Source organism: Hemiscyllium ocellatum, chromosome 13 (assembly GCF_020745735.1).
Source record: "Hemiscyllium ocellatum isolate sHemOce1 chromosome 13, sHemOce1.pat.X.cur, whole genome shotgun sequence".
NCBI lineage: Eukaryota > Metazoa > Chordata > Chondrichthyes > Orectolobiformes > Hemiscylliidae > Hemiscyllium > Hemiscyllium ocellatum.
In genome coordinates, this window is record NC_083413.1 from 44237197 (window position 1) to 44263178 (window position 25982).

Here is a 25982-nt window from a genome sequence, read left to right on the forward strand (position 1 = left end):
CAGCTCATTCCATACACGTACCACCCTCTGCGTGAAAAAGTTGCCCATTATATCTTTCCCCTCTCACCCTAAACTGATGGCCTTTAGTTCTGGACTCCCCCAACCCCGGGAAAAGACTTTGTCTATTTATCCTATCCATGCCCCTCATAATTTTGTAAACTTCTATAAGGTCACTCCTCAGTCTCCAATGCTCCCGAGAAAACAGCTCCAGCCTGTTCAGCCTCTCCCTACAGCTCAAATCCTCCAACCCCGGCAACATCCTTGTAAATCTTTTCTGAACCTTTTCAAGTTTTACAACACCTTTTCTGATAGGAAGGAGACCAGAATTGCACACAATATTCCAACAGTGGCCTAACCAATGTCCTGTACAGCTGCTATATGACCTCCCAACTCCTGTACTCAGTATTCTGACCAACAAAGGAAAGCATACCAAACACCTTCTTCACTATCCTATCTACCTGCCACCCACTTTCAAGGAGCTATGAACCTGCACTCCAAGGTCTCTTTGTTCAGCAACACTCCCTAGGACCTTACCATTAAGTGTATATTTCGTGCTAAGATTTGCTTTCCCAAAATGCAGCACTTCGCAGTTATCTGAATTAAACTCCATCTGCCACTTCTCAGCCCATTGGCCCATCTGGTCCAGATCCTGTTGTAATCTGAGGTAACCCTCTTCACTGTCCACTACACCTCCAATTTTGGTGTCATCTGCAAACTTACTAACTGTACCTCTTATGCTTGCATCCAAATCATTTATGTAAATGACAAAAAGTGGAGGACCCAGCACCGATCCTTGTGGTACTCCACTGGTCACAGGCCTCCAGTCTGAAAAACAACCCTCCACCACGACCGTCTGTCTTCTACCTTTGAGCCAGTTCTGTATCCAAATGGCTAGTTCTCCGTTTATTCCATGAGATCTAACCTTGCTAATCAGTCTCCCATGGGGAACCTTGTCAAACGCCTTACTGATGTCCATATTGTTAAGCCATGTAAAATCTTTAAGAAAATGGGACTCAATCTGACTTTAGAGAAAAAGAATTAATGTTTTGGGTTCAATATGGTTCTTTGACAATGCAAAGGTGGCATACTGAACATAAAACATTAACTCTGTTTTCCTTTCCACAGATGCTCCCAGGTCTGCTGCGTTTCTCCAACACGTTCTGTGTTTTCAGATTGCGAGCATCCACAATGCTTTGCCTGAATTTTGATAATGATGTGATTGTGTACAATGATGATAGCAAGTAGGCAGTCCATTTTAATTCTCTTGATTTTTAGTTTTATCAAAGTGAACTTGTTACACCAATTTTACAGTTTATTTGTAATTTTACTTATTTTGCTTTAATCTTTGTGTTTTCTCCTCTCTCCATTTATCTGCATTTCACACTTATGATTTAATATTTATTGTTACATATTTATTTTTAACTCTATCAGTCTATTTATTATTTGACTTTATGGATTTCAATAATCTAAAACCACCTGGGACTTCTCCATTCACAGTAATTTGATTAGATTAGATTACTGGAGTGGTTTATTAAAACTATTAAATTCAAACTCAGCTGGCATATAAAGACAGATAAAGACAAATGTCTTTATTTTTCAATTTGTTCATACCTGATCTTGTACAATAAAAGCCACTGAGTAATGTTGGGAGTTAGCATTAGAAGGATTCAGTAATTTTCTCCTCTTTAGTGTGCTGTCTTCAGGCAAATATGCCATGTTGTCATACAGTTCAACATGCTTCCCTGCTAAAGTGTGAAGTTCTAGAGCTTCTATATGACTTCAGAGATTCGACTGAATGAGCAGACAGACATTCATCAAACTCTTTAGAGTCAACAGTTTGATAATATTCCTTCTCTTCCTTTGATGTATTTTGCTCACTTTCCTGATCCATGCTTCAATTTCTAGAGATCATCTAAGTTTGTTAGCCTCACACTGCATGGATGGTGTTTAGCCATTGTCAGAACTGCACTATATTTTGAATTTTCCATTACCATCAGCGGCAGCTTTTCAGTGTCATCCAGGTTGGTGCAGACCACAACTGTTACACATTCACTGTTTTGCTTCCACAGTTAGACATTTAATTGTTAAATATTAAATAGTGAACTGATAAAAAAACAGTGAAACAGTTTAGTTTCATCCATGCTAAAAATGTCTCATTGTATGCACAATCAGAACACGAGTGAGAGCATTTTGTAGCCATTGCTGTAGGCTACTTCATCATTTTCCACTTCAACACAACATAGCCTTGCTCCAATTGGTTAGTGCAATCCCAAGACAAATCTTTACAAATTTGCTTAATGCAGCTACCAGTCCAGAACTTTGGCTTCCAATGGACATCCTTTTCCAAGAGTTGCTTTTTTACCTGCAGGAATGGTTAATAGTTTCACCACAATCAGAGTTCAGTTTATCCACCATTCTGAGGAAGGGTCACTGGATCCAAAACGCTAACTCTGATTTCTGTCCACGGATGCTGCCAGACCTGCTGAGCTTTTCCAGAAATTTCTGTTTTTGCTTCTGATTTACAGCATCCACAATTCTTTTGATTTTTATTCAGTTTATATTAATTTGACTTATCGCAATTTCACTGTTGTGTCAAATCATATTTTAATGTTAACGAAGCAGGCAGTAGAACACTCGTAAAATAAATCATCACTTCAACAACATCTTCGTGTCACTCCAGGACTGGATGCCCAAAAGTGGTGTGTGCATATTGCAGCCAAACAAGTTGTGACTCCTTCTAAAATGAAAGACAGTAAGGCAGAAGAGTTTCCTGGACAGTCATGAAATAGAAAGAAATCCGAGCCTCTACCATAAATTCTCCAGTTCTTTGATAGAACAGACATGTAAAAGTGTATGTTGTCACAACACTTGAAATCTTTGAGTGCTGGCTGGCTCAATTGGTTGGATAGCCACAGTGCATCAGACTAGTTCGAAGTGAACAGAGTTTGATATCTGTTCTGACTGGGGTGGAGTTCACATCTACCTACCTGGAGGTCATAACACAATGGATCAGACTTGCCTTTGCGCAGCAAACTTGACAGGAAAGACCAAATGATTTACGCAATGTGTTTCTATATGTTGTATGGTCAATTCAGCTCACAATATATCTCTGGTCTTCACACAGAAAGGTTATGTTATAATGTTGGAGAAACTCAGGAGCAGGTGCAGAGATAGAAAGAGAGTTAATGTTATGAGTCCAGTGACCCTTTGTCAGAAACGTTCTCTCAACAGATATTGTCAGATCGGCAGAGTTTCTCCAGCATCTTCTGTTTTTGTTTCAGATTCCAGAATCCACACTTCTTTGTTTTATTACATTATATCAAGTCTAACTAGCCTAATCTCACTTCTAATTGATTTGCTTTGGTGAATGAGTGATATTCTTCAGAGGTAACAGACTAAAGTAAACTAAGTAAAGCCTAATATATAAAACCCGTAAAATGGTAAATCCAAATTAATCCATAGATGTGATATGTGAGTGGCGTGGGAAATGTATCTTGATTTATGAATTTAGGCTATATGCTGGAAATTGTAAATAGATCACTTCTTGGGGCTATTGCATGAGATAAATAATCATCAGTTCTTCCAAAAAAAAACAGTTGCTTATATGGTTTTTGCCAAAATACTAGCATAAGAGAAGAAAGACTTGACAGCTAATCTTAACCAAGATGATAATTTCTTATAAAAGCTCACAGATGAGAGATTTCATCTCAGTTTAGAACATTAAAGTTGGTTTTCAATTGGCAGCATTTTGATTCTTTTTCCTGTGGGGGTGCACGCTTCAGTACATCATTGATATGTTATATGGGAAAATATCTATACACATCAACACCATATTTGTATGGATTTATTCTGAGGTCACTTTCTCCATTTTTCACTTTGCAGGTAATCACATACCATGTATCAGCCTTCGCTATGTTGACAGGTCATCTCTAATAAGGCTTCTGCTAATAGCTCTCTAAAACTAATTGCCCAGAAGTGTCCCATGATTGTTCAGTATGACACTTTCTTCAATTTGAGTCTGCTCTTGTGGAAATCCCCAGTACATCTCTTCACCATAAATTGGAATGATAGCAAAAGACTAATGAGGTTAATTTAAACTTCATTTTGCTCATAGTGCAACATACACTAGGAATCAGTAAGCCAGTTTACACCAAGCTGATTTTCAAGCAAGTTTTAAATCTGTTTTGATTAATTTTTAGTGCGTATCGCACTGCTGAATAAGATCAACTTCACTACCAAAATCTGCAATATGAAAGAGTCATAGTAGCTGCAATTGCTTCCTCATAGATGTAGTTTTTCAACAGCTGTCTTTGGCCTGAGCAATAACTTACTTCAAGACCTACAAAAGACATTTACAGTCTCTATATGCTTTTCACAGGATGTGGAAGTTTTATTTTAGATTAGATTAGATTACTTACAGTGTGGAAACAGGCTCTTCAGCCCAACAAGTCCACACCGACCCGCAACCCACCCATACCCCTACATTTACCCCTTACCTAACACTACGGGCAATTTAGCATGGCCAATTCACCTGACCTGCACATCTTTGGACTGTGGGAGGAAACCGGAGCACCCGGAGGAAACCCACGCAGACACGGGGAGAACGTGCAAACTCTACACAGTCAGTTGCCTGAGGCGGGAATTGAACCCGGGTCTCCGGCGCTATGAGGCAGCAGTGCTAACCACTGTGCCACCGTGCCGCCCCAAGTTCCTGGCAAAAAGCAGCATCTATTGCCCATCACAAAACATCCTTTAGAAGGTGGTAGTGAACTGCTTCCTTGAACTATTGTAGTTCATGCGAGAGGGGGTGTTAAGAAAACTTCATGAAAGGTAGTTCCATGATTTGGAACCAACCACATTGAACAAATAGTGATAAAGTTCCAAGCCCGATTGATTATGACTGGGAGGAGATCTTGCAAGAGGCAGTATTCCCATGGATCTGCTGTTGTGGTCCATCTGGGTAGTAGAGATTGCAGGTTTGTTTCTTAAGAGACTGCAGTGACTTTTTGCAAAGTTTTTTTTATCCTTTCAGATAAAAAGAATAGGATCAGGAAAGGGGATGTCCAATGGACCGAAAGTTTAAGATACAAAACCCATTTCTTTCGATGTATAGTTGAGAACTTTGTAAAAAACTTAATCATAGTTAAAGACATAGTACACAATGCGAATAAAATCAAGAATTTAGAATGGTCACAAAATGGCCACAACATTACATAATCCAGTCAATTAAGTTTAACTTGTATCCACATTCCGCATTCAAGATATTATTCATAGTCTTCAATATCAGACAATGGTATCCCATTACAGGGACTAGATTCCAATGCAGTGCTGCGGGTTGTCATGCGGGTTACACTGGCAGAATACCATCCAGGTTTGGAACCTTGGAATTTTCGGCTACACATCACTTCTTTAAACATCTCTCTGAATCGAGTAGACATGAGGTTGTAGAGAATGGGATTGACTGCGGAGCTTAAATAGAAGAATACACCGGAGACAATATGTACACACTGATACAACCTGTGCAGTTCTTCAGTCCAGTTGTTTATCAGAATCCACATTAATCGATCTGTGTGAAAAGGTGCCCAGCAGATTCCAAACACAATCACCAGAACAACTGAAAAGGACAAATTGAATCATCAGTGCAAAAGTTAAAAATGGAATAATTTACAATGCTGCAATAATTCAAAATAACTATTATGTTTTAATGGTCAAAAGTAACAAAGTAACATTGAATTCAATAAAACTAGGGCTGAATGAGTCAAGAAGCGACCACTTACAGAACTTTTAAAGTGACATTCTCCTGCTTTCTTTTGCGATACTGTAGAGGTTTGGGAGATACTTCTCTGGGGTTCACAACAGTTGTTAGAGAATGAAAGGATTTTCATGTGCTTGTCCATACTGTGGGGCTGTAACACTTTAAGAAAGTGCATTTTTACCTGAGGATCTTTCTCAAAACTTGATTGGGTAGGGAAAGAGAATTACATGCAGAAACCACAAATTTAACCGTAAATTGCATTTTCAGCAGGTAGCCACAAATATGTGCACTTATAAGAATCCACATTCCCATCCAAAGGGAAGTCTAGAATACAACAATTGGGAGATGTGTTTCAGCTTCACAATGTTCTGATATAACTCAGCTAAGTACTGCATTAGGTTCTGGGCATTGCTCCTCAATAAGGATACAATAGACGAGGATGTCGTGAAGATTAATCAGAACAATACTGGGCTAAATGGATACCATTATGAGGACAGATTGCACAGCTTAGTTTTTAATCTTTTTAAACATGGAAAGTTAAAGGGTGCTTTAATTGAGGTGCTTAAAATGATTACAGGATTTGATAGATTAGGTAGACACTATTTCTTCTGGTGGAGAAGTCAAGTACAAAGGAGAATTTACGATAGGTAAGGGTCTAAAGGCTCAAGAACCAAGACAGTATATGGAGTTATCATTTAGGTCGGTTCTGGACTAACAGAACAATAGAAGAGGCTGAGGAGTTGAATGGACTGTTTGTGTTCCTATTTAGAGAGTACAGACCCAGGACAATATGTATCTGAACTTTGAGAAGAATAGTCACTTTCCAGAGAAGCTGTCAGAAAGTTGTGTTGCCTCCTGCAAACAGCTGCTGGCACAACATTTTCTGGGACAATCAAAATTCAATGCACAATGCAGCTCTGAATTTCTTTGCCTCTGGCTCCTTCCTAATCACAACAGGAAGTAATAGTAACATTAATCAGTCAGCATTTTCTGCTTGCATTCATCAGGTGCTAAAGCTATGGTTCCTAAGGCAAACACATCCATTACTTTTCCTGTGAATTTCTAGTTTTTAGGCTCAGTATTAAAATTGGCATCACAGCTATTGTGTGGTATAAAGATTTTAAAGCAATTTATTTGAATATTAACATGCAAAGTAGCCTTGTTGACTCTATAACTGCAAATGTGTTGCTGGTTAAAGCACAGCAGGTTAGGCAGCATCCAAGGAATAGGAAATTTGACGTTTCGGGCATAAGCCCTTCCTGATGAAGGGCTTATCCCCGAAACGTCGAATTTCCTATTCCTTGGATGCTGCCTAACCTGCTGTGCTTTAACGAGCAACACATTTTCAGCTGTGATCTCCAGCATCTGCAGACCTCATTTTTTACTTGTTGATTCTATAACCTCTGTATCAAAATAAGATATAGGGCTTCTGTTAAGATAACAGACAAAGGAATTCAATTTGCTACCTTTTATACTCCAGACTTGTAAATCTTACGGGTTTTGCTTCCAATAATGTAATTTACCCAATGTGGCAATGATTAAGCTATCTGTCATCACAAGAAACCAGGCATGGACATCGTGGTGTTAAAGAATCTAATGGACATTTATTACGGTTCACTAATCTATCTCAATAATACATTCACAGGCACATCAGTGACTGGGCTCACATTAAGCGATTATATTGTACAGAGCAGCAGGCTGCTTATAGCATGCCATGCTTCAAGTGATCCACGTTAAGTTCAAATATGCAATCTTTATACCCTAAGGCCACATGCCAGGATATAGTGATGATGCCATTAGTATGTCTCCAAAAGTTATATTACGTACAGTATCTCTTAAATGTATATTCACACACTGATCATGAAACTTAACACAAAATCCTCCTGTACTCTCTGAAACTGTTGTAGCCAATTGTCCAGATTCTCTGAAGTCTAAAACTGCTGTTCAGTAGATCTTCAATCAATTTTCCTAATAACTACCACTGAGATCATGGATTACTTTTATTGACGTCCATCACTGCTAACCATGTCCTCTTTGGTGACTTTACCTGATGTGGCAATGGTTATGTTTTCCCCTGTAACTTAAGAATCTAGGTGTGGATATGGCATGGTGTTGAATCCAAAAGATATTTATTAGCTCAGCCAGCTAAGGAGTTCAACGATATATACAAATATTGTATTTATTAGCACATCAATGTCTGGGCTCATGTTAAGTTTCTTGTCATGTGTCATGCTTCAAATGATCCAAATTAAGATGCTATCTCTAATCTCTAAACCCTCAAGTCACACGCTATGAACAGTAATGATATCTTTAGGATGTCTTCTAAAGATATACTGACTCCGGCTTCACCGGAGGCTCACTGATGATGTTAGTTAGCATGGTGACGAAACATCTGGAAATGAACCTTCCAGCTCAGCGAGCAAACTTACATCCAGAACTGACATATTCTATCCATTAAAGATATAGTGACATACCAACAATGACATATAATAAAACCGAAAAAACTAACATCAAAGTTCAGTCTACAGCTTTTATACTGTGTGATATTGGTAAAATAAATGCATTTCATATAAAGCAATTGTTTGAACAGATCACTTAATTTAAACTGGCTGAGGTGCATATCCCCTTTTGTGCCATTTTCCTCATTGGTACAATACACATCACCGAAAGGTGAAAGCTTTTACTTAATGAGGCTGAAACAAGTGAGATTATTTAATTGGTAATTATTAAGAACTCGGACAGCACAAGCAACATTTTAGAACAGGCTTCTTCAACTTTTTTTTGATGTGTGCTGGCATATGAAAATCTTCCCAGTGGATTTAACCTGGAGTGCTTTGGCCTGGCAGGTCTGACATCCTTCAGGGCAGGGGTTCATAAAATGCTCCTTGTCAACATTAAAGGGAACGTTTGGAAAGAAAAGGGAAACATAGGCAACTGTCCTCTTTGGTGAAGATATCAATAAGCCACTAAGGTCAGTGTAGGGTCCCATCATAGATTTTGTATCACTAACAATTGTGAGTGATACAAACCTTACAAATGAAGTAAACAGTGATGAGAATAGAAGCAGTCTGGTGAAGTTGACAGATTTAAATTAATGCAGAGCACTGTAAAGTGATTCATTTTAGAAGATTAATAGGGAAAAGTAATATAAACAAAGTGGTACAATTTTGTGCACAAACAAAGGGACCTAGAAATTTACATAAACAAATTGATGTAAATGTCAAGACAAATTGATAGAGCTGCTTAAATAAAACAAAAACACTAAGCTCAAGCTGGTGCAGCTGATGATACTTCCTGCAAATATAGTTCTCTGAGCCACAAGTAGCTTCCTGAAATTCCTAACTGGAACAGAGTGAAAAATTAATAGGACACAGCTGAAATGGGTATTGCTGAAATGATAAACATACTGCTGAACATTTCATCTGCCCCTCACTGGGACAGACATAAGAAGACCAAATTTCAAATGGAGCTGAATGTCAAGATGTCAGGGAAAAGCAGAGGGTGTGTATAGGCTCTCCTGTGCTCCTGGGTAATTCAAGAAAGGTGCAAGGTTAAAGCATTTTCTATTTATCAATAAATGTCCCGACTTCTGATCTCATGACAGACAGGTGATCATCATGGAAGCAACTCAAGATGTTTGGGCCCAGGCCACTACCTTGGGAAGTTCTGAAGTGATATCCTGAGGCTGGGTTCATTGCCAATTACTGTCCTCATCCTTAGTGCTAGATATGATTTCAACCACTGGAGAGTTTTCTCCTTTACTCCCATTGCCCTCAATTCTGTTAGTGCTGCTAATGCCTCACTTGAACAAATCTCGTCTTTATTTCAAGGTTACCACCTTAACCTTATCATGGAACTCAACTACTTTGTCCTTGTTTGGACCAAAATGCTGATGAAGTCTGGAACTTGATGAACTTGATATAACCAAAACTGAGCATTATTGAGCAGGTTATTTGTGAGTAGGTGTTTCTTGAGAGTGCCATTAAATAACACCTTATAACACTTTGCTAATGATTGAGAGTAAACTGATGAAACAGTAAATGACCAGATTGGATTTAATTTTCTTTTTACAGACAGGATATTCTGGGCTGTTCGTCACAATGTTGGCTCGCTTTTAATATAGCTGAAAATGTATTGCTGGAAAAGCGCAGCAGGTCAGGCAACATCCAAGGACCAGCAACACATTTTCAGCTCTGATCTCCAGCATCTGCAGACCTCACTTTCTCCTCACTTTTAATATGGCAACTTTTTGAGATTGCTTCTTCATCAGATTGAGTGTGAACAGTCTGAGCCAGTGGGTCAACTGTTAGATTGCAAATAAGGAAGTTCTATTTATTTACTCCTCAAGGTCTTTTAGACTCCAGAAAAAATAATGTTTTGGATAATCAGACCAGAGAATCTTTCAATTGCAATTCTTCTTCAACCTCCAATAGCTGAGCTTGTCCACCCATAGCTGGCATGACCACACTGGCAGAGAAAGCCAAGATTAGAATAGTGCTGGAAATGCACAGCAGGTCAGGCAGCATCCGAGGAGCAGGAAAATCGACGTTTCAAGCAGGAGCCCTTCATCAGGAAGGCTTCTGCCCGAAACGTCAATTTTCCTGCTCCTCAGATGCCTCTAATCTCCAGCTTCTGCAGTCCTCACTTAAGCCTGGCAGAGAAAGTGTCAAGCCTTTTTTTCTGCAGGCTATTTGGTCTCCCTGACCTCAAAGGGCCTTTCAGAGACTACTGAGTATGCTATTATCTTTGATCCCATTATTGGTGAGAAGCAAGTCAATCCCATCCATAGGCACAATGGGAATGGCTTCTCAATCACTGACCTTGACACAAGGTCACACTCCATTTGCACCCAGTAAAGGGGGATGGAAAAGCATCCTCTGTCAGTCCATTCTTCCAGCACCTTGGCACTTACTGTACTCTCTTGTAGGAAGTCATGCCTTTTCCCAGCAACAGAGTTTGACTGGCCTCAGTATCCCTTGGTATCTCTGCAGGCTGTTTGCCTCTCCCTGTCAAAATGAGGCTGTTCTTGCACAAGATGCAAAATCCCGGTAAATTTTTTCAATGTGAGCAAATGCGAGGTCTTGCACTTTGGAAAAAAGAATACAAGCATGGACTACTTTCTAAACGGTGAGAAAATTCATAAAGCCAAAGTACAAAGGGATCTGGGACTGCTAGTCAAGGATTCTCTGAAGGTAAACATGCAGGATGAGTCCGTGATTAAGAAAGCAAATGCAATGTTGTCACTTATCTCAAGAGAGTTGGAATATAAAAGCACCGTTGTGCTACTGAGACTTTGTAAAGCTCCGGTTAGGCCCCATTTGGAGTACAGTGTCCAGTTTTGGTCCCCATACCTCAGGAAGGACATACTGGCACTGGAGCGTGTCCAGTGGAGATTCACACGGATGATCCCTGGAATGGTAGGTCTAACATATGAGGAATGGCTGAGGATCCTGGGATTGTATTCATTGGAGTTTAGAAGATTAAGGGGAGATCTAATAGAAACTTACAAGATAATACATGGCTTGGAAAGGGTGGATGCTAGGAAATTGTTTCCATTAGGCAAGGAGACTAGGACCCGTGGACACAGCCTTAGAATTAGAGGGGGTCAATTCAGAACAGAAATGTGAAGATATTTCTTCAGCCAGAGAGTGGTGGGCCTGTGGAATTCATTGCTGCAGAGTGCAGTGGAGGCCGGGACGCTAAATGTCTTCAAGGCAGAGATTGATAAATTCTTGATGTCACAAGGAATTAAGGGCTACGGGGAGAATGCGGGTAAGTGGAGTTGAAATGCCCATCAGCCATGATTGAATGGCGGAGTGGACTCGATGGACCGAATGGCCTTACTTCCATTCCTATGTCTTATGGTCTAAATCTCAGGAATTTGTTTAACCTCATTCACACTCTAAGGAATGTCTTCACAGGGATTCACAGTTGACGTCTGAGTCATAGCCTTGCCTGATATGCTGTCCGACTGACTCCCATTCTTTGCACTTTCTATACGTGCCCTGATAAATCCCATTAGATTTTCCAATAGCTTTCAACAATTGATCTGAACTTGCCCTGCCTTGTATCGGTTAAAATACATAGGCTTCTTACCTTTCAACTGAACACTATAATTTCTATCCTGAGAAAGATTTCCAGTATTTCCCTTTTTCCAATGTGGGCTCAATTTCCAATCACTCTTCCCACCTTCTGATATTAAGACATAGGAGCAGATGAAGGTCAGTCAGTCTATCAAGTCTGCTGCACTGTTCAATGAGATCATGGCTGATCTGATCATTCTCAACTCTGTCTTCCTGCCTTTTCTCCATAACCATTGATTCCCAATTAAAATTCTGTCTCCAACTTGAATGTACTTAATGGCCCAGGCTCTACAGTTCTCTCCTGTAAAGAATTCCATAGGTTCATCACCCTCTGAGAGAAGAAATTCCTCCTCATTTCTGTCTTAAATATGCAACCCCTTATTCTGAGATTATGCCCTTTAGTCCAAAACTCTGCCAGAAGAGGAAACATCCTTTTTGTGTCTATCCTGTCAAGTTTGCTAAGAAAGTTTCAACCTTGCCTCCTCAAAGCTAGGAATTAAATGTAAGTTGCCTCACCCTCACACCTCAGCCAATAGTGACTTCATGGGACCCAGTAGGATTCCTGTTTCTTACTTTGAGCTGTCTTAATTCATACTCTTTTTTTTTGTTGGGTTTTCTTGAAACTCTCCTCTCTCCTTGCTCTTTACTGTCCTGTCCATCTCTGTTATTTTTCTTTTTCTTAAAGTTCTAATTCCCTCTGGTCCAATTTTACCCTCTCTACTACTAATACTCATTAATCTCATTACTCACAGTTTCCACCTGTAAATCATTGGCCACCCCGTTAATTTTTTAGAGTTTCTGACTGTAAAATTCTAACCTTGAGTGTCTCACTGGGTTTTTTTTTAACTATTTAAGAGACTAAACATTTACACCTTCAAAAGTAGCTAACCCTAATTCTACTAGGAATATACAGTGGTCGAACGCAGACATTTCAATATGGCAGAAATGCAAACTCAAAAAAAAAGCTTTTCGCAGTTTTATTTGAACAATTGGTTTTTAAGTGGCAATTTATCATCTTAAATCTGATGTTTTATCTGTGGGTTTAAATCACAGTAAGATCCCGCGATTTATTATGAGCGGGTCCTGAGTGAGGTTCCCTGACTTGTGAATAGTTCCAGATGAATATTTCAAACTGTAAAGCTCCAGAGTGAGGACAGATGGACCATACCCTTGTTTATTCAACAACCCCCTTGTTGCAACCAAGTTCACTTCAAAAAGGAGTCCCTTCCCTTGTGGATACGTCTCTCCCGGACTCACATGGATTTGTGGTTTGACAGGAGCCAATTTAACCAGGCTTTTTTCTCTCTTTTGAATTAACCTAAGGAGGGAGTCACTTTGGCTTGTTTTAAAACATGTTGCGTCTGAGCAAAAAAAGAACCCACAAGGGAGGAGATCCATTTTTAAATTAACCTTGATGCAACCAACGGAGGGAATTGAGTGGAAGGGGAACCGGCTCATCTCTCCTCACCTGAGAGTGTAACAGTTTGGAGGGATCGGTATGGGCGGCACGGTGGCACAGTGGTTAGCACTGCTGGCTCACAGCACCAGAGACCTGGGTTCAATTCCCGCCTCAGGCGACTGACTGTGTGGAGTTTGCACGTTCTCCGGTTTCCTCCCACAGTCCAAAGATGTGCGGGTCAGGTGAATTGGCCATGCTAAATTGCCCGTAGTGTTAGGTAAGGGGTAAATGTAGGGGTAGGGGTATGGGTGGGTTGCACTTCGGCGGGTCGGTGTGGACTTGTTGGGCCGAAGGGCCTGTTTCCACACTGTAAGTAATCTAATCCCATCTGGAACTGTGACAATTTGAGGAACCGCACCCGGGAGTCTGTCAGAACAATGTGCGGATTTCCCTCATCGCATCGCGCTGGTTCTACAACCTTCTTGGTTTCTCATTATCTATTTTTCCCCGCAATTTGCAACAGCATTGTTCCAGCTGTAAGGACCTGTATGAATGGTGTAAAAGCCAACTCACATTTGTGCACTGAAAAAATGCCTCACCAGATTTCTTTTTAAAAACCTCACAGTGGTGACTGATTTTGGAAATCAGCATTCTAATTCATTCAGACTACAATGTCCCCGCGAAGTGTTCCTGATGTATTTTTAAGAGAACGTACTCCTAGAGGTGTGAGGTAATAGTAAACTCTTCTGAAAACCTAGGCGGACATGAGGAATACTGTCCTTTCAAAGGACTTGCTCCCTTTTGTTCGCAGAAGGTGGAAGGATTGTTTGTGTAAACGTTCTTTTATTTCAAACTTACTGAGCATTTTGGTAACTTGGCACCTCCTAACCTTCTCCTGCTCCATGCGGGCGGTTTGATAATTGGCGTTTCCCAATCCAGGCTTGAAGTCGGAGATGACCTTCTCCCGTTTCAGTTGCAAGCCAATCAGTAAGTACAGCATACTAATGATGATCATAGGGACGACGAAAAACAGCACTGTGGTGATCTGAATGACCAGATTGTACATCCAGGCGGGCTTTAGCAGCATACAGATAGCGGACTCCTCAATGTGTTCCCCAAACGGGGTCCTCAGGTAATAGATGCCGTGGAGGCTGGTGTTGGGAATGGCTGAGCAGAGGGAGATCAGCCACACCGTTAAGATGACCCGTTTGGCGTGAGTTCTGGTCACCACATACTTCGCCTTCAGGGGATGCACGACGGCGATGTACCTCTCCACACTGAGGGCCGTCACATTCAGTATTGAAGCAAAGCAAACCATCTCAAAAAGGAAGGTTTTAAAGTGACACCCGGCTTGACCGAGGAGAAACGGGTAATTCCTCCACATCTCATACAGTTCCAAAGGCATGCCCAGAATCAGCACCAAGAGATCGGAAATGGCGAGGCTGAATAAGTAATAATTGGTCGGGGTTCTCATCACTTTGTGCTTCGCGATGACGATGCAGGTCAGAGCGTTTCCGAATGCGCCGACCACAAAGATGCAAAGGTAACTCAAACAGACCGGCACAAAGAAGGACGACCGCCGGGGACCCAGGTACTTCAGCAGCAGCTCCTCCTTGCTCATGAAAAAGTCCTCCGGGATGGCGTTACTCCCGCTGAAGTTCTGCTCTCCCCAGGTTTTGTTGCAGAAGTACTGATAGATCGTTTGGAGAAACGCGCTCCGATTCCTCAAGGAGTCTATTTGAGAACAGTTTTTGGGGAATTGGTCCTGACCGGGTGAAAGTTGCATTATTCTCTTCCTGCCTGTCCAAGACTGAATGAAAGTCAGTGAATATTCGAAGGCATGTTGGAATCAAGCTGTCATCATTTTTAAACCCGTCAACTTTATCGCTTATTTCAAACTGAGGTCGGCATCATAAAACTGGGAATATTTTACATGCGTTTTATTTCGAGTAGAGACTTCGCCCTGAGTTGGCTAAAACTGTTACTTTCTGAAAAAATGCTCACCACTGATAACGAAACGATTGCAAAGCCGGAAGATTTCCGTGCTTTTTCAAAGCAGCAAAGTTCTGTTTCCCCGCTTCGGCATGAACTGAGTCTGTGCTGAGATGTGAATATTCCTACTTCTGGTTAGCAGTTGAATCAGCGGCACTGTCTTTTCCTTTATGATTTGAGTTTGGACGTCAGTCTTCAGTCCGTGAGAGCTGATCTTCAGGCAGAAAACTCCACCCTGTCCACTCTTGGGCACTCAGCAGCAGTCTGGGCAGCAGCTCCTGAGAGGAGTGGGCAGGACACTCCCCAGTGAGCCGCAATGAGCCGCTGCACCAGGTTAGTTCCAAAGCTTTGAGGTACCGCCGCTGAGATAAAGACATGGAACTTTGCATCACTTCTGACGTCTACAAGGATTAATGAAACAAAGCTGTCTTCCGAATGATATTCCCGGAGGATTGATCAGCACTGATTTGAACTGATGGTTTCTGCAAAGGAGACCTTTATGAAAAAAGTGAGCTTTCCATTTTAAACAAAAGCTGACTTTTCTGAGGATCCGAACATGAGTGTCAATACATTTTAAATGTGTGTTAATTGACCATCTTTAGTGTTTGTTCTGAAGAAGGGACTCTGGATCCGAACCATTAACTCTGTTGACTCTCCTCAGATGCTGCTACACCTGTTTTCCCCAGCCATTTCTGTTTTTGCTTCTGATTTCCAGCATCCGGATTTCTTTATTTTATCTTAGTGTTCGGCTTGTGAGGTCTGCCAGGCACTGGAGTAGGAAATGTAAGGATCCAGATCCTTTGTATCAATAGCTTAAATATAATTTTATAAACATTTCTTTGAAAATCTTTAAAGAAGGACTCCGCTAGTATTTCATATGTTTGTGTTGAAAATATGAGTTTTCAGTTTCCTCCCTGTGTCTAAAATATTTAACCTTCGTGTCTTTAAAACAGCAGGCTACACAGTTTAGAGTTCCATGCAGAAGTGGAAACATTGGGAAGAAACGTGATGACTTCAATTTGATAATCTCAAATACGTTCACAATTGGTGCTTTTTTTTGTATGAAATCTACAAATCGAAATTGCTGGTTATTATAATAGCATTATTGCTGTGTCAAATCGATGTTTTGAATATTGTAATGCTGATACTAGTTAAGTGCATTTTTCTTATGGACAAGTTTAAAACAAATCTTCCTCCCTATTCTCACAATCCATAAGAAAATTGTGATTGCATTTTTCCTTCCTATTATTTCCCCCCCCCCCCCCCCCAACTACACTCCCCCCACCAACTCCTCACTGTTTGTGGACTCAGACCTTGTAATAGTACTGTGATAAAATAGGACACAAATGAGCTCCCAGAAATGTTACAAAAGATATAGTAAAAGGGAGGAACTGAAGGGAATCAGTACTGATTTTTTAAAAAATGGCTGAGGAAATAGATGGGCTCAAAAGCTAACAAATCACCAGGGCCCGATAATTGACATCCCAGTGTATGAAATCAAGTGGCCCTGGAATTACAGTAGGAATTGGTGGTCATCTTCCAAATTTCTGTTGACTCTGAAGCAGCTCCTACAGATTGGAGGGTGATAAATGTAACCCCACTGTTCAGAAAAGGAGGGAGAAAAAAAACATAGAATTAAATATCAGTTGACCTAGCATCATTAGAAAGGAAAATGTTGGAGTCTATTATAAAATATGTGATAACAGAAAACTTGCAAAGCATGAACTGGATAAGACAAAAGGTTTATGAAAAGAATATAATGCTTTACAAATTTACTGGAGTTTTTGAGAAAGTAACAAGAAGAACAAACAGAGGAGAACAAGTGGATGTGGTGTATTTGGATTTTTGGTAGGCTTTTGATAATGTCTCAAATAAGATGTTCATGACAAAATTAAAATATATGGGACTTGGTGTAAAATATTGGGATGGACTGGCAATTAGTTGACATTCACAAAACAGAGTAGGAATAAATGAGTCTTTTTCCAAGTGGCAGGCTGTGGCTAGTGAACCGCTGCAGGGATCAATGCTTGGGCCCTTATTATTGTGATATATAGGGAACCAAATGCAACAATTTCAAGTTTTCTGAAGACATAAAACTGGGCAGGAATGGTCTGATAGATGCAAGAAGGCTGCAAGACAATTTAGACAAACTGATTGAGTGGGCAAACACATTTATTTACAGATAAATGAGAAGATACATTTTGATTTAAAAATAAACAGAATTATTTAAATGATGATATACTGAGAAATGTGAATGCAGAAAGGGATCTGGATGTCCTTGTACACTAGTCAATAAAAGTAAACAGGCAGGTGTAGCAAGCAATTAAGAAGGCAAATGATATTTTGGTTTTCATGGCAAGAGGATTTGAGTTCAGAAATAGGGATATTTTATTGCAGTTACACAAAGCCCTTCGTGAGACCACATGTGGATTACTATATGCAGGTTTGGTCTCCCTATCTGAAAAAAGATATAGCTACCATAAGGGGGTTCATTGGAGGCTCACTTGGCTGATACTGGGGATGACAGAACTGTCCTATGAAGAGAAGTTTGTTTGATTGGAACTGTATTCACTAGAGCTTAAAATAATGTGAGGTTCTGATTGAAATGTGTAAAGTTCTAATAGGGCTGCACAGACCAGATGCAGTGAAGGTGAGGTGTTTACAACCAGGAGTCACAGTCTCAAGATACATATACACCATTTAGGACCAAGATGAGGAAATACTCCTTCACTCAAAGGCTAGGGAAATTCCAGCATTCTTCTACTGCAAAAGGCCGTGGAGACCAAGTCACAGAATATCTCCAAGAGACAGATAAGTAAGTTTTTAGTTTTTAAAAACATTGAGGGATACAGAGATAAAGCAGGGATATGCCTTTGAAACAGAGGATCAACCATGGTCATATTGAATAGCAAAGCAGGCTTGAAGAGCTAATTGGCCTTTTCCTGCCGCAGTTTCAATGTTTTTATAGTTATTACATGAAGTTAAAACAAAAGTTGGATTTATTTTACACACCGTTAGAGAGCAAACAGTACTTTTCAGTGTGAGTATTGCTGTTATTGTAGGGAGAACATTGGTATTGGTGTGCACTTTTCACACCCTCCTTTAAACTCATCTTCCTTCAGGTGGCTCCCTTTTTATTTAGTTCTTCTCTTACCATCTGAGTGATCTTATGGGTGGCTGTGAAAGGCTTGGCTGAGATTCTTAGACTTGTGAATGAAGGAATAGCCATCAGTGGTGGCTGCAGCTAAATGGCCTTTTCCTGCTCCAAAAGGTTGGTGGGTGCAGAGGTAATTTTTAAAATTGTTCTACGAACATCAACTTGTGTAATTCATCATAGGTACATCATATTTTTAGACTGGACTCATCAGTCAAAAACGATTTGCTTTTGCCTTTCGACCTCCAGCTAATGCTTCAAGCATTTATTTGGAGCAGTCTGAAATTGTTGGCAATATGCCTCTAAGACCAACTCATCGATCCCAAGGATGGAAACTTCTGTCTACTCAAAGCCAGCAGATATTTAGCAGGTCCTTTTAGAAGGATCTTTCAGAGAGACATTTGAAGGGAGCTTTTGAGCCTTCACTGTTAACTAACTCTGAACTATGCAAGTTCATGGCTAATGTAACTGTACAACTACATTTTTAAAAGTAATGCAGAAGGACTCCATATCTCCCATTTCATGTTTAGGAATGAATAAAGAATATTTAAAGACTTCAAAGCTTGTTTCATGGTCAGGGACATTTAGGCCGATTAACCTAACCTCACTCGGGGATAAGATCCTGGAATCCATTGTGAAGGATGAGATTTCTGAACACTTGGAAGGGTATGGTAAAATATGGCAAAGTCAGCATGTTTTCATCATGCCTGACAAATCTGCTAGAATTCTTTGAGGAAATAATGAGCAGGTTGGACCAAGGAGAGCCAATGGATCTTATTTATCTGGATTTTAAGAATGTCTTTGACAAGGTGCCACACAGAAGGCTGCTGAGTCAGATAAGAGCCCGTGGTGTCAGAGGCAAGGTGCTAGCATGGATAGAAGCTTGGCTGTCTGGCAGGAAGCAGAGATTGGGGATAAAAGGGTCCTTCTCAGGAGATGGCAGCCAGTGACAAGTGGTGTTCTGGAAGGTTCAGTGTTGGGACCATGACTTTTCATTGGCAATCTAGATGAAGGAACTGAGGGCATTCTGGCTAAGTTTGCAGATGATACAAAGATAAGTAGAGGGACAGGTAGCATTGAGGAGGCGGGGAGGCCTGGACAGGTTAGGAGATTAGTCAAAGAAGTGGCAAATGGAATACAATGTAGGAAAGTGTGCAGTCATGCACTTTGGTAGGAATAATAGAGGCATGGGCTGTTTTATAAGGAGGAGAAAATTCAGAAGTCTGAAGTACAAAGAGACTTCAGAGTTCTAATCCATGTTTTTATTGTAAACTTGTAGGTTGATTCAGTAGTTAGGAAGGCAAATGCAATGCTGGCTTTTATTTTGAGAGACTTGAATATTAAAGCAGGGATATACTTCTGAGGCTCTATAAAGCTCTGGTTAGACCACATTTGGAATATTGTGCACAGTTTTGGGCCTTATATCTCAAGAAGGATGTACTGGCCCTACAGCAAGTTCAGAGGAGGTTGACAAGAATGATCCCAGGAATATTACGCTTAAAATAGGACAAATGTTTGAGGACTCTGGGTTTATACTCAATTGAGTTTAGTAGAATGAGGGGGGGCCTAATTGAAACATACGGAATACTGAATGGCCTGGATAGAGTAGATGTTGGGAAGATGTTTCCATTGGTAGGAGAGACTAGGACCCAAGGGCATTGCCTTAGAGTAAAGGGAAGAACTTTTAAAATGGAGATAAGGAGAAAGTTCTTCAGCCAGAGAGTGACAAATCTACGGAAATAATTGCCACAGAAGGCTGTGGAGGCCAGATCATTGAGTATATTGAAGATTGAGATTGATAAGTTCTTGAGTATCAAGGAAATCAAGAGTTACAGAGAGAAAGTGGGAAAATGGGGTTGAGAAACATATCAGCCATGATTGAATGGTGGTGCACACCTGATTGGCTAAATTTTTGCTCCTATGTCTTATGGTCTTATGGTCTGTTTCTGGGTGGGGAGGACTCTTCCTTAATACCTTCCATCTGCTTAAGTTCTTTCTGTGCTGTAACTCCATTTCAGAGCTTGGAAATATTTTCCTCCTTGCTTTCTCTCTTTATCTCTTCCAAAGCCCCAGCTGCACTTTTGAGTTTTTGGATGGAGCCACTTCAAGAATCAATTCTTCATCTAGCTGCTCTGGAATGGGATTGGGTCCATGGTGCTCAGCCAGTAGTTTAAGGATTTTGTTTTGGTTCAGGTTACTGTGCAATTTCGTTTCTAATCCTTTAGCAACAGTCTTCAACTGGTCTAGGCGCCTCACACAGGGCACCTCACACCTTCAGTGCATTATCTGAGACAACATGGCACCTATTGATAAAGTTCACTTGAGAATGTATCTTTAAAAAAGTTCTGGGATTTACAATTGAAAGAACTGAAACCAACATGGTCATTCTAAAAGATGAGAGACTTTACAAACAATCCAGGTCATTTTCAATATACAATTTCAGTTGCATCACACTGTAAACCTTTGCTATAAATTTTGTGTCTTATGATCTTGTACTCCAGAACCATCTGATGAAGGAGCAGCACTCCAAAAGCTAGTGCTTCCAAATAAACCTGTTGGACTATAACCTGGTGTTGTGTGATTTTCAACTAGAGTAATAAAATTTTGTTACAGATACTTAATTTGTTTTACAAACCATTTTATCTGTCCAATTTAACGACTTAGGCTACTGATCGGTTTATTTTGCTTTGTTTCTTATACAGGTATTTAGACTTCAGTCAGATTTTGTATCCTTTGGTTAAATGTTTCACAAATTTTGTTTGATCTAGTCCGGATGGGAGGCTGAGTTTCTGTATGGACAGATGACATATTTTAAAGCAAATCTATACCTACCTGTACTTGCCACCTTTATAGGAGCAGAATGTGATTTAATTTTTCTCCATTCCTTCTGTACGTGGACTTTGACTTTCAAAGGACCAGAATAACATTACAATAAACTTAAACCAAAAGTAAAGATTATTTCATGCACACTTAGATGCTGATGAATAATTGTGACACATCACAGGAGAAAACAAGAAAGAAGCCGCAGATTGTTTTTATAATCAGGACCAGTTGTGAGAGTTAGGAATGCTCAACATAGCAACACCTCTGTGGCTCCTGGACAGATGAACTGCCTATGTGCCAACAATACAGGGAGAGAAAGCCTTCTGATTCTAAGAAGACATCTTTTCTCTACTTGAAGAGAAGTAACAAAAAAAATTAGAAGGTAGCTCGCTATTCTCACTCATTATTTTTTCAATAAGCTGCTGCCTCTAATCAGTGACTGAAAGACTGAACAGTTAGTGTGCCAACTGCGCTGTGGCTTCAGTAAAGAACTTAAGAAATTTGGAAGGACAAGCTCAGAGATTAGAAAGGTTTGGAAGAAGCAAAAGGGCTCTCTGTTGAATTCTGTGGACAGGTGCTATTAAACTGGGTTCCTTTTTTCTCCCTCCACCATCCATAATATTTTATTTTTGTTTATCCATGTCTGTCCATGCATTGTCTGAAAGTTTAAAGAGGGGTAGAGTTGAAGTTTGAGATTTCTAGGTTGATAATTTCTATTTTGTTTGCCTGTGGTTCAACTCATTTATTAGTAATAAACAATTGTTTATTAACAATCTTGTTAAGTACAGAAATATAGTTACCGTTTTCTATCAACTTGGTTGGTCAGCCGAAGGGACTATGGATTTTGATTAACTTAATGAAATCTTTAACTTTTATGATAATCCCAGAAATTGCAGAGCTCATGTTTCAGGCTTGCTTTCCTAAATGGATCGTGACAGGACAAATGTGTGTGCTGTAAAGAGTCACAGCTAAGCCGTCCCTGCACTGTAAGGAAAAAGAAAACAAGCTTCTCTCTCTCTCTCTGCTGGAAGCCAAAAAGCAAGTGAAACAACAGTCAAAATGAAATAGATTATAGGACTTTCCACTGACCTGAAAAATCAAGGACTTCAGCATCAACTGTTCAGCTACCAACATCATTGTCACTGGTATCACTGAACATGATGGAGATAATATCCCAGTGTCTACTTTTCAGAGACAAATCTGAATATCTTTTCCAACTGTTTTTGTGAACTTGCCTCTCATTTATTATCTGTGTATATGTGTTATTGCTTCTCACATTTAATAAGTAATAAACTCCCTCTTTTGTTAAGCCAAGATAGTTTTGTTAAATTAATTGTATTTAAAACATAAAGTCATTTGATTCTGATTGAAAGACACCCACATATAAAAGGATTCTTTAAAAATTAACCTTGTTGCAACCAACCAAATGCATTGGTGAATAAAGAAGGGTAACCAGTTCATTCCTCCTCACTCACGAGTTTGACAATTTTGGGTATCCATATATAATATCATATCCATCCAATACAATATCTAAGCTTAAAAGTATTCCTGAAAGTCATTCTGATGATTTTACAAGCAAACATTTGGCTATTTGAGAAGATTTGTAGCTCAGGTTGAGGTTCTAGTTGTAAGTTTGCTCACTGAGCTGGAAGATTTGTTTTCAGACGTTTTGTCACCATACTAGGTACAATCCTCTGTGTGACTCCAATGAAGCACTGGTGTTATGTCCCGCTTTCTATTTATGTGTCTTGGTTTCTTAAGGTGGATGACTCATTTCCAGTTTTTTTTCTCTCTCAGAGGATGGTAGGATTTGTTGAGAAATTAGCATAATCACAAAACTGAATTAATTAGAGGAAACCTATAACACCATCAACAATATTCTTACTGGCATAAAATTCACAAAAGAGGTGGAGAATGACAACAGACTCCCATTCGTAGACGTGACAGTGGAATGAACAGATAATGGAGAACATAAACCAGCATCTACAGGAAAACAACACAGACAGACCAAATACTTAACTACAGAAGCAATCACCTCAACACTCACAAATGCAGCTGCATAATATCAATGAGCCACAACAAACTGCAGCACCCAGGAACTACGAACATCAGAATATAAATACCTATACAGCATATTCAGGAAGTACGGGTACCCAATAAACACAGCCCACCAATTTCTCAATACCAAACCCAAACAAGCAGACACAACGTGCCCAGAACCTGTAGCCACATTACCTTACATCAAAGACGTTTCTGAAATTACTTGCAGACTACTCAGATCCCTTGGCAGCATGGTAGCCCACAAACCTACCAACACACTTAAACAGCAGCTGACGAGCCTAAAAGACCCTATACAAACAACTAATGTCGTTTACAAAATACCAGTGCAAGGACTGTAACAAAAACTATATCAGACAACTAGGCAAAAAACTAACCAGCAGGATATGTGAACACTAATTAGCCACCAAAAGACATGACCCACTATCACTAGTATCCTAACACACAGATGAAGAAGGAATTCGATCAATAAACACATTGATTTGGGCCCCATCTACCATCCTCTGAGGAAAAGAACTGAAAATGATATCACCCAATTTAAAAAACCAAGACACCTAAATAGAAAGAGAGACATAACACCAGTTCGTTGATGATTATACCTAGTATTGTGACAGAACGTTTGAAAAAAACCTCTCAGCAAGCAAACTTACAACCACATATGACTATTATTAACATCAGTGTACCCACCATCACAATCTCTGATAGATCAAAATGAATACTATGAAAATCTAAAACATTTAGTCTGACTGAGTTTTTGAATTTTTTTAAACTCATTCATGGAATGTGGACATCACTGGTTGAACCACCATTATTTCTCATTAGTAATTGCCCAGAGGGCAGTTAAGAGTCTAACACATTGCTGTGGGACTGGAGTTACGTGTGGGCCAGACCAGGTAAGGATGTCTGGTGACAAGACATTAGTGAACCAGATGAGATTTCTGACAATCAGCAACAGTATGATGACCATTCCTAATTCCAGATTTTTATTGAATTCAAATTCCACCATCTATCATTGTAGGATTTGAGCCTGTCCCTCGAGAACATTAACTGGGTCACTAGATTGACATTCCAGTAAAAATGCTACTAAGCCATTGCTTCCAACGGATCATTTATGTAACTCGTATAAGTTATAACTTGTCTTGATCAGTTAACCCCGATTCTAAAGGGAGTCATTTGTAAAATATGGCATAGGCAAGTGCAATAGTACTGAAACTACTGCTGTGTACAAATCATAACTTGACTATCACCATGACAACCATTGGGTTTCCATACAAATAGAATACCATAAGGATTCACCCTCTTGCCAAACACTACACATCCACTCAGCAGAGGGAGGTTAAAAATGTTAAAATAACATATTTCATGAGGGCAAGTAGAGTGTAGGATGAACCATTGACTCACTAAGCAAAGGTTGATTTCCATAAGGGTCCATTTTGGAATCTATAACATGAAAACACATAAGTGTCAGAATGGAAGATGTTTTCGTAAACAAAACTTGAATCCAATTGATCTCACAAAAGGTTACAAAACATTCTGCAGAGAGGACCTCGAGAAACTATTGGCCAAAATCATCTGTCTTGACATGTTTATTTAAACGTTTTGCCAGGTCAATGATAACATGATAACCAGAACCACAAAAAGCGGATGCTGCAATCTTTCTATTTTTTTCATGTTTGTTTCTTTACTCATCTATATATATATGCCTTCAGAAACTGGAATATACAATGAATTTTCATTTCCAGACACATGATAAATTATGCAATATTTGCATCCTCTGTCCAAAACTAGGATTTTCGAAGAGCTTGATCAGAAGTTCTTCCTTCTTGATGACCATGCTCTTTTTTTACCTACAAAGAGAAAGATCACAACATCATCATGGACTGTTTCTTAGATGCCAAAAAGAAATTTGGCCTCACAATCAGTCTAACTGGAATGAAAGTTATATCCTCACCTGCCCTGAAAATCCCTTATGTCCAGCATTACTATGGAAAGGCAGTGCTATGGACTAGACCAAACCTTCTCAAAGTTTATCAAGGAGATAGTCTAGACCCTAACTGTTACCTTATTTAGGCATTGTATTTCAATGTGATTAAATTGGGTTGCACTTCTCGGTTTCAAGCACAATGTATTTTATTCTTACACCACAGTTAAAATACAAACAAAAAATGAATAATTTGTATCACTTTAACAGTATTAAAATACTTGATCAAAATAATATATATCTTGGCTATTACTCATCAATTTTTCCAATATAACACAATCCCATAAACACACCTTTGGCAGAGGGTGATCTGTGTGAATCTTATTCCACCACTCGTATTTCCTTTGTCTAATTAAAAAAAATATTTAATCTGTTTTCCAAGGAGCAGGCACCTCACCACCAGATTGAAACAGCCCTCTTCAAGAGAATCAGGACAGAACAAATCCCCCTTAAAGGCACTTATCATCACAGCACATCATGTCTACATTGGAAAAGAACATCTACCTAAGAAATAACACATTGCATGCACTTCTAAATGCTGGCGTGAACTGTGAATTGTTTAAATATAGTAGTGCTTTTAGAAAATTCCATGTTAGTGAAGGCAAGAGAGTAGAACAAATGTTCAACAGAAAACATATTGGAAAACAATTAGGCTTTGCAGTCACTTGGAACCCATAGCCTGTTTTAATTATAGATGAATCATATGCAGCATCATAAATGGCAATGAGAAAAGTTTC

At 39.7% G+C, this 25982-nt stretch overlaps 1 protein-coding gene across 1 annotated transcript; it reads right to left on the reverse strand.

Annotated features, from left to right (window-relative positions):
* Window positions 1–5264: 5264 nt before the first annotated feature.
* Window positions 5265–15023, reverse strand: nmur1a (neuromedin U receptor 1a). The gene is made up of 2 exons (XM_060833911.1): window positions 14096–15023; window positions 5265–5614 (listed from the first exon to the last, which is right to left on the reverse strand). The coding sequence occupies exons 1-2, from the start codon at window positions 15021–15023 to the stop codon at window positions 5265–5267; spliced, it is 1278 nt and encodes a 425-aa protein (XP_060689894.1).
* Between the last annotated feature and the right edge of the window lie 10959 nt (window positions 15024–25982).

Coding starts and splice junctions, on each gene's coding strand:
- nmur1a (XM_060833911.1), bottom strand. CDS start 15,023: ATGCAACTTTCACCCGGTCAGGACCAATTCCCCAAAAACTGTTCTCAA. Junction 5,615..14,095: donor CCAAGTTACCAAAATGCTCA/GTAAGTTTGAAA, acceptor TGTCCTTTTCAG/TTGTTCTGGTGATTGTGTTT.